Source organism: Somniosus microcephalus, chromosome 18 (assembly GCF_052327205.1).
Source record: "Somniosus microcephalus isolate GS21.2 chromosome 18, FLI_Smic_1.0, whole genome shotgun sequence".
NCBI classification, from domain to species: Eukaryota; Metazoa; Chordata; class Chondrichthyes; order Squaliformes; family Somniosidae; genus Somniosus; species Somniosus microcephalus.
The window spans coordinates 61394764-61412417 of record NC_141004.1 but is presented as its reverse complement, the minus strand read 5'-3'; the positions used below and the strand labels follow the sequence as shown (position 1 = coordinate 61412417).

General features: G+C 46.1%; 1 protein-coding gene across 1 annotated transcript in view; it reads left to right on the top strand.

Moving 5' to 3' along the window:
* Window positions 1-16405, top strand: part of LOC147105322 (synaptotagmin-6-like) — a 46092-nt gene extending 29687 nt beyond the window's left edge. The window contains exon 3 of the mRNA XM_086011575.1: window positions 14004-16405. Coding sequence (XP_085867701.1) covers window positions 14004-14574 — 571 coding nt within the window. The 3' untranslated portion in view covers window positions 14575-16405. The remainder of the gene's footprint in view (window positions 1-14003) is intronic.
* Window positions 16406-17654: the final 1249 nt, after the last annotated feature.

The window sequence follows — 17654 nt, the reverse complement described above, 5'->3', positions numbered from 1 at the left end:
TCTTTGGACAATCCGCATACGAACTTGTCACGCAGTGCCTCTGTCAGATTTCCTCCAAACTGGCAGTATTTCGCTATCCTACGCAGTTCGACCAAGTATTCCGCATTGCTTTCGTCTTTCTTCTGCGTTCTTGCGTAGAATTTGAATCGTTCAGCCAGCATCAGCGGTGTGGGGTTCAAGTGGTCCTTCAGCACAGCCACAATCTCTTCGAAGGTCTGATCCGCTGGTTTATTTGGTGCTATTAGATTCTTCAAGAGCCCGTATGTTTTTGCCCCCATCGAGTTTAGCAATGTTATCGCCTTGTCGTCTTCCTCTATTTTGTTGGCTTCGCAATAGATCTCTATGCGTTCCACGTACGTGGCCCAGTCTTCTATTTCAGAACTAAAGTCGTTAATATTCCCTCGCTTAGGCATCTTTCTTCCCTTGGGAGCAGCACCAGTATTTCTTTAGTATTCTTATTTATTTGTTTATTTCTAATATGGCGGGTTTCCCGCAAAATCGGCGGTTTCCTGCTCTTCCTTTCTCGCCCCGCCCACTTCAATGGCGGTTTCCCGCTTCTGGCGTCTTCTCCGCCTAATGGCGGCTTCCCGCGTTTCTTCCCGGTGGAAGGGGTACGCTTCCCCCACAGCGGACAGGTTCAGCCGCTGGCTGGCTTCCGCACAGCTCCCCTTACCCGGCTCTGTCTTTTCCTCCCGCCCGCACGGCTCTACCGGCGCTGGGTACACCCCGTTAACGGAGGACAGTTCAGCCGCTGGACTGGCTCTCGCGCAGTCTCTCACCCCGTTTTCGGCTGTGTCTCTCTCCCACTCCCGCACGTTCGGTTTTGCCGGCTCTGAGTACCCCGTTGGTGGAGAACAGCTCAGCCGCTGGACTGGCTCCTCGCAGTCTCTCTCTCCGCACCCAGCTCTCACCCGCACGGTTCCCGTTCGCCTCCCCAGCCCTCTCGCAGACCGGTGTTTCCCTCCCCGGCTGCGGCTGGGTTTCTCTTCCCGCGCCTACTCGCAGGCTCAGCGCTTCGTGGCTGCGGTCGCTGCCCGGATTTTTCCCGCCGATCGCGGTCCGGCTGTCACCCGACGCCGTTGGACCCGACTTTTGGCCGGCACAGCTCCCCCTCGACCGAGGTCGTGTGCTCTGCCCTTACCCTCTGGATACTTCTACACCTTCCCCTACTCACAGTCCCTTCGGCCGCCTTGTTTCTTGCTGGTCGGCTCACTCCGCACCGTGGCAGAAGGGTAGTCAGTGCCTGTTGCTGATACAGCTTTTGTTGTTAGTCTTCCTGCTTTCTGTTGTTGCAGCCTCGTGTTTTCTTTTGGTAGCACGACGAGGGCGGTTGTCTCTCTTCGACGTTCTTCGTTGCTTTTGGTAGTCTTGCCACAGGGTCCGATCGGACTCGTCGCCACTGTAAAGTCTGTGGTTTGTGCAGTTAATAAATACACAGACTTCAGAGGTAACAAACAAACAGGTCTTTACTATTCGAAGGTCCGGGCGAATCTGCCCCAGCAATCCTGCCACAACACTTATATACTGGTGTGGTCACTATCGGTATTACAGTATACAGAAGCCAAACAAATAGTGCCACACCGAAAGTAGTCCTCTTAAAGGTGAACGGTTACATTCAATAGTTCCCTTAAAGGTAGACGGGTACATACACTACACCCAGGACACCGACACAGCTTGGATGCACATTACAGAGGAGGTCACAAGCAGGGATGTGGTCAGGAAGACCTGGGTGCAGCTCCGCAAACCTTTCAATGATCTCATTAGATCACAAAACGTTAGGACAAAGCCACACTCACCTTCATTCTGCTGTGCCTCTCATCACATTCCCATCACTCTGCCTTCCCTACCCTACTCCTGCACATCTTTACTCACACCAACTTACCTTGCACGTCCACCCATCCCTCGCTCTCTATCTACATTATCACATCCCCATCTCACTAGCCACCCCTCATACTCACCCTCATCCTAGTGCAATCATACCAACTAACAACACACAATGGTAGGCACTTGGGTGTTTTATTCAATGTTCATGTAAAGTTTCTGTTAATGTGGTGTCAAAAATTGAAACCTTTATTTTCAACACTTTGTCTTCTTAGACAGATTTGTGTGCAACTTTGGAAGTGGCTTAGTGAGTTGCAGTGACTGGTGAGACATAATGGTACACCCCGCAATGGTGATGAGTGTGAAAGAAATGGCTTGGTCATTGCAGGGATGCTTTATTGTGTTGGTGTGGGGTGGTGCCAACCTGGCGCATCATGGGGCATCCAGGGCGTACAGCACCAAGTGAAGTAAGTCTGTCCATGGTGAGGCCATCCCTGGCCTCCCAGGTAGCAATGTGCTTGGGTGCTGATGCCCTATGTCCTGTGTAGCATCAGGTGATTGCGGAGAAGGTTGGTGTTATTGGTGCTGCTGGTGTGCCTGGTGCTGCTGGTGTTGGGGCTGATCGTGGTTAGATTCTGAGGACCAAGATGAGACAGTATAAAGGGCACCCATGTTGATAGAATAGATAGCAGGTGAAGTAGAGATGACAGAAGCATTCCATCAATAGTGAGAGAGTTCTTCCAATGACGTGACACTGGATGGAGAGTAGAAAGTGGAAAACCTGCAGAATGTGTGCTGGAAATGGACTGAGAAACAGCTTGTGGCTGAGAAAAGTGATTATCTGTCAGGTGGGAGCTTTTACTGTACATTTGAAGCTGTCAAGTAATCAGCTGGAGCAATGACCATTGAACTCCTGCCTCAAGTTGACAGACGTGGTCACCGAACAGCGCGGTTGCCGTGGCCATGAAGCTAAAGTGAAAAGGTAAGTTAAAAAAGCCTGTTAATGATCTGTCAACTGGATGTTAATGAGATTAATTGAGTCGCCCGCCGTTGCCTGTCGGTTCTGCTCAGCGCTGACAGACCCGACATTGGGAAAGGTGCGTGGCAGCGGGTTGACAGCAGGGTCCCGGCCCGCTGTCAAAAAAAACACTTTCCCACCTGACCCGCCACCTATCTCGCCCACTGACCCCCCGGGGAAATTCTGGCCTAGGGGCCCGCCCTTCTCTGCACTGCCTGCATAGTTTCAATGTTTCACTTGTGCCTCAGTGAACCCGACTGTTCACACTGTAAATCCAGTCAGTGGGCAGATCTTGGCGTTGTGCAATAGTGTAAAACAGGTTGACTTCAATGGAAATAAAAACTGGGAGAGATGTAAAACAGGCTGCCGACTTACTATCGCCCATTTCACACTATCGCAAGATCCACCCCAATGAGTCCACTTCAGACTAGCTACAATTATAATCAATTTCCATAGAAAAAAATTCAATAGATACAAATTCAATGAAAGGAAAACACAAGTTAAGGTCAATATAAAATATTCACCATAAACAAATACACATGAACTCATTAAAATAACCTTTTCATTGTTGTGGCAGCGCTACCAGCAGACTGAGTGCTTGGCATTTGATTGTGATTATTGCTTTAGATACTTTGGACGAGACCTTTCTAATTTTTAAACTGAATTAGGACTCATTTCTCCCCTTTAGGATCGGATCGGTGGGGGGGGCGTAAAGGCTCAAATTGGTTTACAGTCAAATTATGATTGGGACATGACTTATTTTAATTTTATGAAAAGTGGAAAATTAGTTCATGTTTTTTGTTAGAGTTCCAGGAGAAAGAGAGTGAAAATAAATGAAGTTTTAATTGTTAAAAGGAGATAAATGTAATTCCTGGGACAAGCCTTTCAAATATCTTATTGCCATGAGCAGCGTCTTGTAGCCTGTTCTCTCCCTATCTTTGACATTCTCTGGGATGTTAGTCTGCCCTCTCTATGTGTTACTGATTAATATTCAGTAAATCCTATATCCTGTTTCCCTATGATGGTGATGTGCCTTTGTTTTTTTTATCTTGGAACATACTACAAGATTCCAGTAATGCCTCATAGAATGGCAATGCCACCTCACATTGTGCAACCAAGGAAATCTCTACATTGATACAAAAAGAAAATGTTGCAGATGCTGGAAAATCTGAAATAAAAACAGAAAATGCTGGAAATACTCAGCAGGTCAGGCAGCATCTGTGAAGAGAGAAACAGAGTTAACGTTTCAGGTCGATGACCTTTCGTCAGATGCGGGGGGGTGGTGGCGCGTGTAATGTTCACCTTCACCGCCTGGTTGGTAGTCTGGCAGAATGGATCGCCCGCCTCTTTTAGAACCCGCCCGATTTCCACCCGAATGAAATCAATATAATCTGCTATTCTCCCCCCATCTCTGACATCTCCCCTTTCTCTCTGTTTCTTTTTCGCTTACTCTCTGCCTGCATCCCAATTCCTGCTCCGTTCTCTCCTTTCGGCCAAGAATTCTAGCTGTGAATACGAAATGTTGTTTGCTGGAGGGTGACAGGAAATTTCAGTCCATCTCCTCCCTCCGGCTCCCAGTCACTCACTGCCTTTCTCTCGTTCTCATTCTGCTTCTGTCTTCTTCTGTGCTCATTACTTTCCCTCTCTGTATTTTTCTCACATGTCACTCAGTACCTGCTCCTGGTGCTTAGACTGTTGCTCCGGTGATCTCCATCCTTCTTCCTGCAGCAACCAGCTGACAATTGCACTGAATAAGATTCCCCCCTGGGCTCCTGAGTAACTGGTCTGTGCGCGATATAAAATGGTCCTCAACTCCCAGTTCCTGAATAGCTGATCAACGTATTACATAAGATGCCCCTCTGCTCTGGGTCCATGCTCACTTAACAGCTTGGAAAGATTAAAAAAGATAAATGAACGCTGAATAAAACTTACATGACGATCCCTGTGACAGTAGATGCCAGAAGTTGGGCCTGTTTACCATCTGTGCTAATCAAGTGCATAGTGACCAGTATAAATGCTTTGAGCTTGTGCGGTCTGCACTCATATCAGCACAGAGGCCTTTGCATTGATTCAGGGGAACCTCATTTGAATCGCAACCTGAATTCCATTTTGATGCTGGCAACTTCCACATCCCCCTGAGAGCAGATATTTTTATCCACTCACCATTTAGTGTACCTTTCAAGATCCTGGGGTAGAAATTGGTCCTTCTGCCTGTTTGTAAAATGGGCGCAAAGAGGACCAATTTTGGGGTGCTATGTTCTGTGCCCCGAGGACGTCTGAAAAACGTCCAACCCCCGAAATTGGTTCGGGCCATTTTTTCAGGCATCCGGGGCAACCACATAAAACTAGCGTTCGGTCCCTTGCTAATGAGGGGCCTGACGCCCGACTATGGACCCTTACAAGAAACTGGGCTGCCCCAGGTGGAGCAGGCCCAAAGCCTGAATGCAGCCTAGTCAGTGTCTGCCACCGAAGAGATAAGTTATTTTTTTTAATTTCTGTGGCGCCAGATGGAGCAGGTGTGGCTCCCTTCCACTGTTGTTCCTGGGGACGTACCTGAGGATGGCTGCCTGAGAGGCAGACAGCCTAAAATTGCACGCTTCGGTCTGACGAGCTCCCTGTGGAGGCCGACAGACACTGGCACTCGCCCTGAATATTTAGATGAGGCCCGTGGACCAATTTCTTGTGATCCTCGAGCCTCCATCTTCAGGCACGGGGATCGTCTCCTGTGGCCCAGTTCGTGCCGGCAGGCCAACCCTTTGCAATTTCCATCCCCTCCTTCTTAGACGGTGTCCTCCCTGTAGTGCATTTTTAACAAAAGTTTTAGGTAGAAAATCCAGCTTAAGCCCATTTATTTTAGCCTCCAGGTTGCTCTTTCAAATTGGAACTGGTTAGGAATCCGAGCGAGTATGTTTAAACTTTGAAGGAGGCAGCCAGCCACTGTAGATATTCACTGACTGCACCGTGTATTAGTTCTGTCAGTACAAGACTAACATGGAAGCTTCCCACCCACGCACCCCACCCCAGTCCTTAGAAGGATGTTTAGTGTGAATGGCAGAACCCAAGGCAGAACTACCAGTCCTACTTCAGAACTCAGTCCACACTCACTAATGAGAACATTGCATCAATAAATCTACACTGGCTGTAAATAATTAAATTCACAATTCAGTTGACGTGAGACAGATACAGATTAGGGTGAAATTGCATGGACAACCTCCATGCTTTTCAGATCTGTATCCAAATACAGCAATAATTTCCCGAGTTTAGTTCCAGCGACAACATTTTAAATCTCTTAATTCTTTGACTCCCAGCAACTCTGGGCAATTTTAGTTTTCCTGGCCCAGCCATTTGTTTTTAAGTTTTCAGCACATCTCCGATTTTAATTGCTCCACCGTTGGCGGCCGCGCCTTCAGCTGCTGTGGCCCTAAGCGCTGGAATTCCCTTCCTAAACCTTTCTGCCTCTTTACCTCGCTTTCCTCCTTTAAGACACTCCTTAAAACCTACCTCTATGACCAAGCATCTGCCTTACTATCCCTTTATGTGGCTCGGTGTCAAATTTTGTTTGATAATCGCTCCTGTGAAGCGCCTTGGGACATTTTACTATGTTAAAGGCGCTATATAAATGCACGTTGTTGTTGTTCATGTTACAGCGGTAAGGTTACTAAGAGGTTGGCTTTACTACTATAAAACTAACCTTGTACGACTAAAATATACACTAAAAATGCCATTTATATAGTTACATTTGCTCATTTTTTCACATTTTCATCTTTGGTAGAACATTGATGGCTGAATGACCTAATCCTGTTCTTGTGTTCCTTTATTCTCTCCTTCCACATTTTCTCTCTCTCCTATTTATAATATTTTAACTTTGTTCTGTTTTATTTCTGCTATCCATTCACCACAGAACAGAATAACTTTGTCTTTCGATTTGCAATTAATTAAACCTTCCTGCATCAGGGTTTGCACGTATAATCTAGGATGACACGCTGGTGCAGCATTAAGGGAGTGCTGCATTGATGGAGGTCCTGTCCTTTTGGATTAGACAGTGGGTTGGATTTCCCTCCACTGCCTGAAATTGGGTGGTCCAGTGGCAGAGGGCCAATGCCAATCAGGCGGACAGGGCTACCGCCCGTATCCCATCCCTCCTGGCGCTGCTGTGGATTTTCCTTCTCTCACCGCGGCAGGGAAGGCAGCCAGCCACCGCTTGACCGCCCTGCTGCATGTAAGTGGCAGTGGGAAGGCAGGTTCCAGAAACCTGCCCAATTTTCCTACCTTCCGCTGCTATTGCCACCAGTGCCAGGGGCTGCCAGGAGAAGGGTGGCAGTAGACCCTGGGGCAGCAGTGGAAGGCCTGAGGAGCGCAGTAGTGGGCACTTCTCCCTCAAAATTCAACCTTATTTTAGACCTCAGCTCAGTCCAAGTCCTAAAATATACTTTTCTGGCCGATCTCTGGGGCTCCTCTGTCCCTTTCATTCTGGCTCCTCCTCTTGTGGTGCTCTCGGTGGTAGCAATCACATTGGGAGACCCTACCCCCCTCCCCCCCAACCCCCTTCCTGCATACTAATGACCCCTGACCTAGCGAGCTGAGCCAACCTCAAGAGGTAAATCCAGGCCATTAAATTTAAGTCTTATCTGCCTGCTCTGGTGGTTCAGGTGGGGGGTTAAAGACTCTATAGCACTCTTTCAAGAAAAGTAGAGAGTTCTCCTGGTTCCTTGTCAACAGTCCTCCTCAACTAATAGCACCAACAAAATCAATAACTGGTCAATCATCTCTGGAGAAGCTGGGATTGCTTTTCTTAGAGCAGAGAAGTTTAAGGGGAGATTTAATAGAAGGGTCAAAATTATGAGGGGTATTGATAGGGAGAAACTTTCCGCAGGCAGGAGGGTCAGATGACACAGATTTAAGGTAATTTACGCAGTGAGTTGTTGTGATATGGAATGCACTGCCTGAAAGGGTGGTGGAAGCAGATTAAATAGTGACTTTCAGAAGGGAAATGGATAAGTACTTGAAAAGGAAAAATTGCAGGGCTATGGGACAGAGCAGGGGAGTGGGACTAATTGGAGAGCTCTTTCAAAGAGCGGGCACAGGCACGATTGGCCGAATGGCCTCCTTCTGTGCGATAGCAAAATACTGCAGATGTTGGAAATCCGAAATAACAACAGAAAATGCTGGAAAAACTCAGCAGGTCAGGCAACATCCGTGGAGAGAAATTTGAGTTGACGTTTCGGGTTGGACCCTTCTTCAAAACTGGAAAGAAAAGAAACTAGATCGGAGGCAGGGCTGCGATCGGACAAAAGAATAAAAGAAACAAAAGAAGTAAAAGAGATTAGAAGCTAGACGAGATAGTAATAGGCTGGGATTAGGTGTAAAGTGTACTGGCAGGGCAAAAGATAGCTGCCAGGTGTGAGAGAGAAACAAAAGGAAAAGGGGGGGGGGAAAGGAGTGGAACAATTACAAGAGAAAATGAAATGGGGGCCGAGCTTATGATCTGAAATTGTTGAACTCGAAGGCTTCTGTGCTGTGTGTTTCTATGATTGTGACTCATTTATGGTTTATGGGATTCCTGTGTGCAAAATTGCTGATATTTTTGCCTACACAACTACATAAACACTTCAAATATTATCGTATGAGAAGCACTTTGAAATATTTTCAAGATGTGATAAGGTGTGTCTCTTGCTCTAGACTGCACCTCTAACTTGTAAACTGTTTAGACAATAGGTGCTATAATACGAACATACAAAAGTGATGGGCAGGAAAAGACCAGCTGGTTCATCAATCTCATCAGTCACATTCATGAGGGCTGGTGCATCATGGCTAAACACTTTCAACCTGAGGCAGGAGATGAGTGGCCATTGCTCCAGCTGATTACTTGACAGCATCAAATGTAGTTTAAAAGCTCCCACCTCACAGCTGATCACTTTCCTCAGGCAGAAGCTGTTGCTGACTACATTGCCAGCACAAATTTAACTTTCTGCAGGCTGCAAGTGTTTCCAGCAAAGTCTCCATCCAGTGTCACCTGATTGGAAGAACCTCTCTCACCATTGACAGATTGCTTCTGTCATCTCTACTTGACCTGCCATCTATTCCATCAGCATCGGTGCCGTTTATACTCTCTCACCTTGGTCCTCAGAATCTAAGGGGGCAATTTTCTCACTGGAGGCGGGTTTTGGTTTGGGTGGGTTTGAAACCCGCCTCCACTGATAGTTTTGATGAAATTACGATTTTCCCCTGATTGGCCACTTGATTTCAGAGGTGTGGGATGCCCTTAGTCAATTAGTGTTTTGGGACTGAAACTCGCCTCTGCTGACATCACTTTTCCAGCCTCATTTAGGGGCTGCTTGCTGCCTTGGATCATTCCACTGGATTTCTGCCAATGCTGCACCACCTGCAACATATTTTGAGAAACCACTATGTCCAATTCCAAGGCAAGAGCCTCCCTGAGGTTATCAGATGAAGTGCTGCAAATGTTGGTTGAGGGGGTGAGAGCTAGCAGGGAGGTGCTCTTCCACTCATCTGGGAGGAAGAGGCCTCCCAAAAAAACCAAGGCTGTTTGGGTCCAGCTGGCAATGGATATAACCTCCAGATCTGTGTGCAGATTGGGTGAATGTTTCTGTGTATTGATGAAATGCCATCCCTGTTGGAAAGCATTAAAATGATTTGATGGCAAAATGTTGGCGTCATGGCATCTGTTCTTTTGCCTTAGGCAGCTCTACATTGCAGGCTCCATGACACTTGTGTTGTCAGGTTGGTGGCCAGAGCGAAAGGAGGCCAGAGAGTCATGTCCATTGTCTATGTTGTCTTAAGATGGAGCCAAGGACATGTGCCAACTTGGGCAACCTATGCAAATCTGGCCAGGATAAGTTCATCCTTTGCATCACGGGCAGCCATGTGCTCGCGTGCTGCCGCTACTGCTGGTCGATAGACCGGCGCTCTCTCCTCCTGCTCCTCCTCCTCCTCCTCCAGCTCCTCCTCCTGCTCCTCCTCCTCCTCATCCTCATCTGCGGAGGCCTGGAACTGAGCCACTCCCTCATCAGGAAGTTGCAAGCCATGACACTGTGCCATGTTGTGCAGTGCGCAGCAGACCACGACCATTCTGGAGACCCTGTATGGTGTACACTGCAGGGCTCCACCTGATCGGTCAAGGCATCGGAATCGCATCTTCAGCAACCCAATGGTTTGCTCAGTGATGGCCCTGGTCAAAATGTGGCTGGCGTTGTAGCGCTCCTCAGCCTCGTTAGCTGGCCTCCTGATCAGCGTCATTAGCCACTTCAGGGGTAGCCCTTGTCACCAAGGAGCCATCTGTTCAGTTGGTTTGGTGGATTGAAGAGCAGAGGAACACGAGTGCCGCAGGATGAAAGAGTCATGGCAACTACCACAGAACTTGGCGCAAACATGCAAAAACTCCTTGTGGTTACACACCAGCTGTATGTTGAGGGAGTGGAAGCCCTTTCGGTTGACAAAGATAGCTGGGTTGTGATGGGGTGCTCTAAGGGCCACAAGTGTGCATGTCTGCCATATTTGCAAAGCCAACCGAACGGGCGGTTATACTTGCTTGATCCCTTGAGAACTGGATGTAATTGTGGGCCTTTGTGAAAAGGGCATCGGTAACCTGCGTGATGCAACTGTGGGCGGCCGACTGGGAGATGCTGCTGATGTCTGCTGATGATCCCTAGAAGGAGCCTGAAGCAAAGAAGTTGAGTGCAGTGGTGACTTTGACAGCCACTGGTAAGGGGTGTCCACCCATTCCTCTGGGCACCAGGTCTTGCTGCAGCAGTCCACAGATCTCTCACGAAAGTTTCAGCCTCCTTTGGCACTGCTGCTCACTCATGTTGAAATAGCTCATCCTCTGTCTGTAAACCTTCTGTCGGGGGTATCTCCTGCGGCGAGGTGCCTCGATGTGCTGGCGCCTTCTGCCCTGAGCAGGAGGTTGGGCTCCTGCTGCTGTTGCTGCTGAACTGCCTGGTTCTGCTGCTGCCGTGGATGCTCCTCATCCGAATCTGAGGTCCATGGTGAAAGAAAATTAACGGTTCCCATGCTGCTGGCAGATGCCTCCATTGGGGAAGCGCTCATTGCAAGCGGGGAGAGGGTCTTCCAAGAAGGTCCCACAGTTGATAGATTCAAGCTGCAGCACCTCCAACTTTGGAAGGCCTGTTAAAAGTGCTCATAAGACCTTTTAAAGCAAAGTTCTGCTGCCTGCAACTAATCCCTGATGAAATCTCCGATTTAACGGTGGAGCTGCAGCTGTGAGGAGGCCACCCACTTGTCAACCTGCCAGGTTTAGCTGGCGTGGTTTAGGTGGGTCGTGGAACACGCTGAAATGGTCAAAAAATAACGAGGGCCTCTCAGAATAGGATTAGAGAGGCCCTTAACGACCATTTAAGCCTCTAAACAACTTCTCTGGCCAGCTGGAGGCGGAACCATTTCCCACCCTGCAAACCGGCACCGGCAAAATCCCGTGGAGGCAGTTTGTGAACCCACACACATTTTTTCCGATTTTCCTGCCTTTCCCGCCTCCAAACCCGCCTCCTTGGGGCTGAGAAAATCACCCCCTACATTATTAGTTCAGAATATCATTCTCAACTTCACGCACAAAAATTTGGCAAAAACATTTTCTGTGCCCTTGCTCTGTCAATTCTTTTCCACTGAAATCATTTTAAAGAGAAAAAGAAAAAAATGAAATGCATTTTATGAGATCCATTTTGATTTAAGTTATTACAGTTTGCCAAGCTTGTCTGGAGTGTCACAGATTGGATTTCTTCCAGCCAGGAGAGAAATTCTGACCCATTTTGAACACTGCTGGCATGAAAATGTTGCGTGGATGGTGGGTGGTTTCTCATAACTGAGAATTGAAAGTCTATTCCTGCTGTCAGAAATGATCAATCTGTGTTACAAGGCAAATGCCAGCAGTGTTTTAAAAGCAAGTCCTTACATGGAAGCTCCACTGTCGTCTACAATGGGAGCCTCTCCACCCCTCCTTCCCGGTGGATAACGGAGGGTGGCGGAGAAGCGAGAAGCTCCAGATATTTTTCTTATTTTTACGGTGCATCATTAGATGGAGACCAGTAGGTGTAGTTTTATCCACCAAGAAAAGGAGGTCAAGTACAAATAAAAAGAAATGTGGTTTTAGCAATTCATTATTCTAGCAGAGTTCTGGCAGCTAATGAGGACAGCAGGTAATGAGTATGCACATATGGAGGTTGCACTGGACGCTTTGGAATCTGAGCTTATGGATGGGTCTGAGCTTTGGAATTAACATTCATTTAAACCAATACTTTAATTTAAAGTAAAGCGCAATGTTTTCTTTTGGCCAGGATTTTGTGATTTAATTCTGTGTTGATTGTTAAAGAGGGTGATGAATAGCAACAACTAATGAAAACTTGTCTGCCAGTTCTAACCTGTGCAAACAGCAACCCATAAACACTCTCAGAATCTTCTACTCCAAGGATGTGCTGGTTAGCTGGATCTCTGGTGACAGGGATTAGCAGGTGGTCGTGAATGTCCTCCCACCCAGCCAGTATTCGAAGAAGGCTCAGGAGCTCCCCTTGTGTTCTGGCCGGCATTTCTGCCTCAGCCAATCCCACCAAAAACAGATTAACTGTCCATTCATCTTATGGCTATTAGTGGGATATTGCTGTGTGCACATTTGTCTATAAACATTTCCTGCACTTCAGAAGTAATTAATTATGTGTGAAGTGCTTTAAGATGTTTTGTGTGGTAAGGTGCCATATAAATCTAAGAGTCGTTATTATTGACCAAGCCCATTTTCTTCTGTAGCATGCTTAGAATGAATGATTCAGAAAAGTAGAGAGAGAGAGAAGCTGGCATACCTTACTGCACATTTGATCTCGCTCTATAAAGGTTACACAGTTCAGCCACTTAATGACATCTCTCAGGTTGCATTTCCTGAAATATTATTAATGAACATTCTTCTATTTGCCTTCATGAGACAGAAGGGAGAACATTTTATAGAATAAAAACACTTTTGTAGGTCAGTTCAACAACAACTTGCAGTTATATAATGACTTTAATGTAGTAAAACATCCCAAGGCACTTCATAGGAGCGTTATCAGACAAAATTTGACACCGAGCCATGTAAAGAGTTATTATGCAAGGTGACTAAAAGCTTAGTCAATGAGGTAAGTTTTAAGGAGTGTCTTAAAGAGGGAGAGAAATGTAGCGAGGCAGAATAGTTTAGGGAGGGAATTCCAGAACTTAGGGCCTAGACAGCTGAAGGCACGGCCACCAATGGTGGAACGATGAAAATCAGGGATGCTCAAGAAACCAGAATTGGAAGAGCGCAGAGATCTCATGAGGGTTGTAGGATTGGAGGAGGGTACAGAGATAGGGAATGGCGAGGCCAGGGAGAGAATTGAAAATAAGGATGAGAATTTTAAAATTGAGGCATTGACGGACCGGGAGTCAATGTAGGTCAGCGAATTCAGAGATCAATGAAACCCTCAGCTTTCAATAGACCGCATGACAGTAACATTGAGCAGTTAATGGGATGTTCCAGTGGGTAATGTCTATTACATTCCAAACATCTGGTTCTCAGTCACTCAGTTGACATTTTAAATCAAAATGTCTAAAAGTATGCAAGAAAGTAGTTACTGCCATTCACTTTAGGTGTCAGCCTTGGTTCAGTGGTAGCACTCTCATCTCTGAGTCAGAAGGTTGTGGGTTCAAGTCCCACTCCAGAGACTTGAGCACATAACCCAGGCTGACACTCCAGTACAGTACTGAGGGAGTGCCGCACTGTCAGTGATGCTGTGTTTCAGGTGAGATGTTAAACCGTCGTTATGAGATGTCTCCTCTCAGGTGGACATAAAAGATCTTATGGCATTATTTCGAAGAGCAGCGAAGTTCTCCCCAATGTCCTGGCCAATATTTATTCCTCAACCAACATCAGTAAAACAGATTATCTGGTTATTATCTCGCTGCTGTTTCTGAGACCTTGCTGTGCTCAAATTGGCTGCTGTTTTTCCTACAGTATAACAGTAACTACACTTCAAAAGTACTTCATTGGTTGTAAAACACTTTGGGTCATGAAAGGTGCTATATAAATGCAATTCATTCATCATTCTTTTCTCTTTTCTTCCCAAGTGCCATCCATTCCTGAAACCACTGAGTGCACATCTCGATTTAATTTTCTTTTAATTATTTGCTCTAGGCACAGCTCTTTTAAGAGACACTTGCCAAGGCAGATGCACGTGTCGAGTGTTGACTTCAGCACAGACTCCTTACTGCACAAAGAACAAGCCACGAGCATCGGGCGGATCAAACCAGAGCTCTACAAACAGAAATCCGTGGATTCGGAAGACACAAAGAAGGAAGCCGGGAAAACGTGTGGGAAAATCAACTTCATGCTAAAATACGACTATGAGAACGAAATGTTGATTGTTACAATCCTCAAGGCTTTTGACCTGCCTGCGAAAGACTTTTGTGGAAGCTCGGACCCATATGTAAAAATCTACCTTCTCCCCGATCGGAAAAGAAAGTTTCAGACCCGAGTGCACAGAAAGACACTCAATCCTACGTTCGATGAAAGCTTCCAATTTCCTGTATCATATGATGAACTCACCAACAGGAAGCTACACTTAAGTGTGTATGACTTTGACAGGTTTTCTAGACATGACATGATTGGGGAGGTGATTTTAGAGAACCTGTTTGAGGTTTCAGATCTCTCCAGGGATACCTCCATCTGGAAGGATATTCAATATGCCACAACTGTGAGTATTTGAGCCACTTTTTCTGTGCTAGTTTTAGCGTGCACAAATAATTTCCCTCGACTTGGCTCAGTTGGTAACACACGTGCCTCTAGGTCAGGAAGGTATGAGCTGTAGCCCCACTCCAGGATCTGAGCACGTGAACCAGGCTGACAGATGAGTACAGTGCTTGCAGTGTCAGAGATGTGGTCCTTCAGACGAGATATTGGGGTAAAAATTAATCTTGGATGGTAGCGCAAAACAGGCGATTGCGAATCAGCATCCCATATTTCTTTCCCATTGAAGTCATCCCACCATTTTGAACTGGATTTGAACCCAGGCCTTAGAGGTGAAAGGCCATTATCTAAACCACTGCGTCACTCCGTTCTCATAATAGTTACTCCGACTCAAACCAAGTGCCCAGATGTTCAAAATATTGAATCCATACTTCTGAGTTTTGCCGAAAAGATGCTGTTCTCTTTTTTGCATAACATTCTACTCAGTGATGTTTAACCGAGGATCTAAATGAAAATGACCATTGAGAGCAAGGAGAATAAGTTACATGTGATTTTGGCTATGCAACTTGCTTCAACAATTTAATTCAATTAGCTCTCATCCACTGTACTATGCTGTGGTATAAGTGATTTTAGATATTTTGCGAAGATCTAGTTGTAAGCAGAACATTCAAACATCAGAAGATGCAGATTATTCTGTAAATGTAGTATTTCCAATATCACAAGCCCATTGTTGTTCATTACCAATGACGTCACCTTGGTCACTTTTTCCTTGATTCCCTTTTGGCCATATTACTCAAACTCCTTGTGTGTAGAACCACGCCCAGATAGTGAGGCGGTAAATTCTACATCTATGCCAGTGCTTCTTATTGGTTCAAGGCTTGTTGGTGCATGAGTGGTTTTGCCATTCTGGACCTAAACCAACTTAAGACTCTATGGCCTAGAAATTAGTTTAGGCCAGTTTTGAAGCGCTAAGTGGGCACTGGAAAAGATTCCCGTACCCGAAGATGGCGGCCCAAGGATAGAGCTAAATTGCTCCTCGGGCCTCATCTGCATAATTGTGGCGGGCTGCCGATGTCTGTTGCACCTTTGAAAGGCAGCTCGCCCAGCTAAAGAATTTAATTTCAGGTTGCGGTCCTTGCTGACAGCACCTCTCAGATAATTCCTGGGGTGGGAGGGATGACAGCGGGAGATGGCTGGCAGGCGTGCTGTGTGATGGGAGGAGCATTCCTGCTCCTCCTGGCTCTACATCAATTAAAAAAAATACTAATTAAACTTACCTTTTCGGTGGTGAGCACTGGCTAAGCCGCAAGCTCGCCCCCTCAGGGCAGCCAAATTTGGCAGAGGTGTCCTAAATCAGGCATCAGGCCCATCATTAACATCGGCAAGGGGCCTAATGTCTGTTTTAGGTAACTGCCCAGATGCCTGAAAAGTGGCCATGCAATTTCGGAGATTGTTGGACCCCAAAACTGGACCTTATGCCTGTAAAACGAGTGCAATGAGGTCCAATTTCTACCCCTATATATATATATCAGTAATTCAGCACTTTCCTTTTGTTTTTGTACTAAATATTAAAATTATTTCTTCCCTTTTGTGACAATCTAAGTTTTTGAACTATGAGGTGTTGAATCAGCAACTTTATGTACAGGTCAACTATCCCTTATCCGCAATTCTGAAATTCGAAAAGCTCTGAAAACCGAAAGTTTTTTCGTGGAGCGTCACTCAGTGGGGAGATACTTAAACGGATAGGAAAATGGTTGAGATTTCTTGTGCTTTAAAAAAACTGACCCTTAAATGTTCACAATACTTGTTGTATTCATACTTTGTATAAATTGTTGCACTGAAATATTGTATATTTTGTTCGATGTGGCTTGTTTCTTTCAATGCGCGGTATTTCCAGTGTAAAAGCTTGAGCAGCTTGCACGGGAGTTTGCAGATCACTGCGTGGCCGTGTGCAACTTTGAGGAAACATTGCTGTTAACTATTTCTTTATAGTAATCTGGTTACCTAGCCAGGTTTGCATCCATCACTAGTGGTGTAGTTGTAGGGTAAACCCGACGGCTGCCTCTTGTCCATTTATTAGCATCATCCGTTCTGAAATCTGAAAAATTCCGAATTCCGAAACACATCTGGCCCCAAGGGTTTCGGATAAGTCCAAAGATGTGTGGGTTAGGTTGATTGGCTATGATAAATTGACCCTTAGTGTTAGGGGGATTAAATACGTGGGGTTACGGGGATAGAGTGGGATATGTGTTGGTGTAGGGGTTACGGGGATCGGGTGGGATATGTGTCGGTGCAGGCTCGATGGGCCGAAATGGCCTCTATCTGCACTGTGGGGTTTCTGTGTGATTCTGTGTGATAGTGCACCTGTATTGGGAGGAGGTTGAATGAGGAAGGCTTCTCCACCCCATCCCCCATCGTACCCCCCCCCCCACCCCCGCCATCTCACCAACCAATGCACTTTTGATTAAACTCTTCCAAGCAATATTTCTTTACATTGGATCTATATGAATAGATTGAATGTGAGGCTTTCTCGATGTGCTGTTTCCAGGCTTGTCTCTGTGGTCTGATAATGTCTTCGCCTGACAGAGTGGTGTAATATAAATCATGTTACTTATAATGGCTCCAACAGAAATCTTACTGAACAAAATGTTCAGAGTTCCTTGGTAGATTTATTTATGTCAAAAATTCTACATTTCAGTCAGGGAACCACTGCTGATAACAGCTTTACTTCTGCACATTGCTGGAATTCTACTTTGCAATCTGTATTAGAACAGCCACAGAATGGCAGTGTTTGAAGTGACTAGATGATGGAAAACACATCTCTGGGAACATCTCTGGTGGGGCAAATAATAACACAAGTAGTTCCATTGTGCACACTGAAAGAAGACAAAGTTAGATGATTTTTAATTCTTGGTGCATTCATCTTGCTAATTCTGGGATTTACTCATGCTGACATTCGTCCATGACAAATCCGATGTGTCACCTGTAATAATATCTCCTTGTGTGGCTCGGTGCGAAATGTGTTTGATAACGCCCCTGTGAAACACCTTGGGACGTCTTACTATGTTAAAGGTTCTGTATAAATGCAAGTTGTTGTTG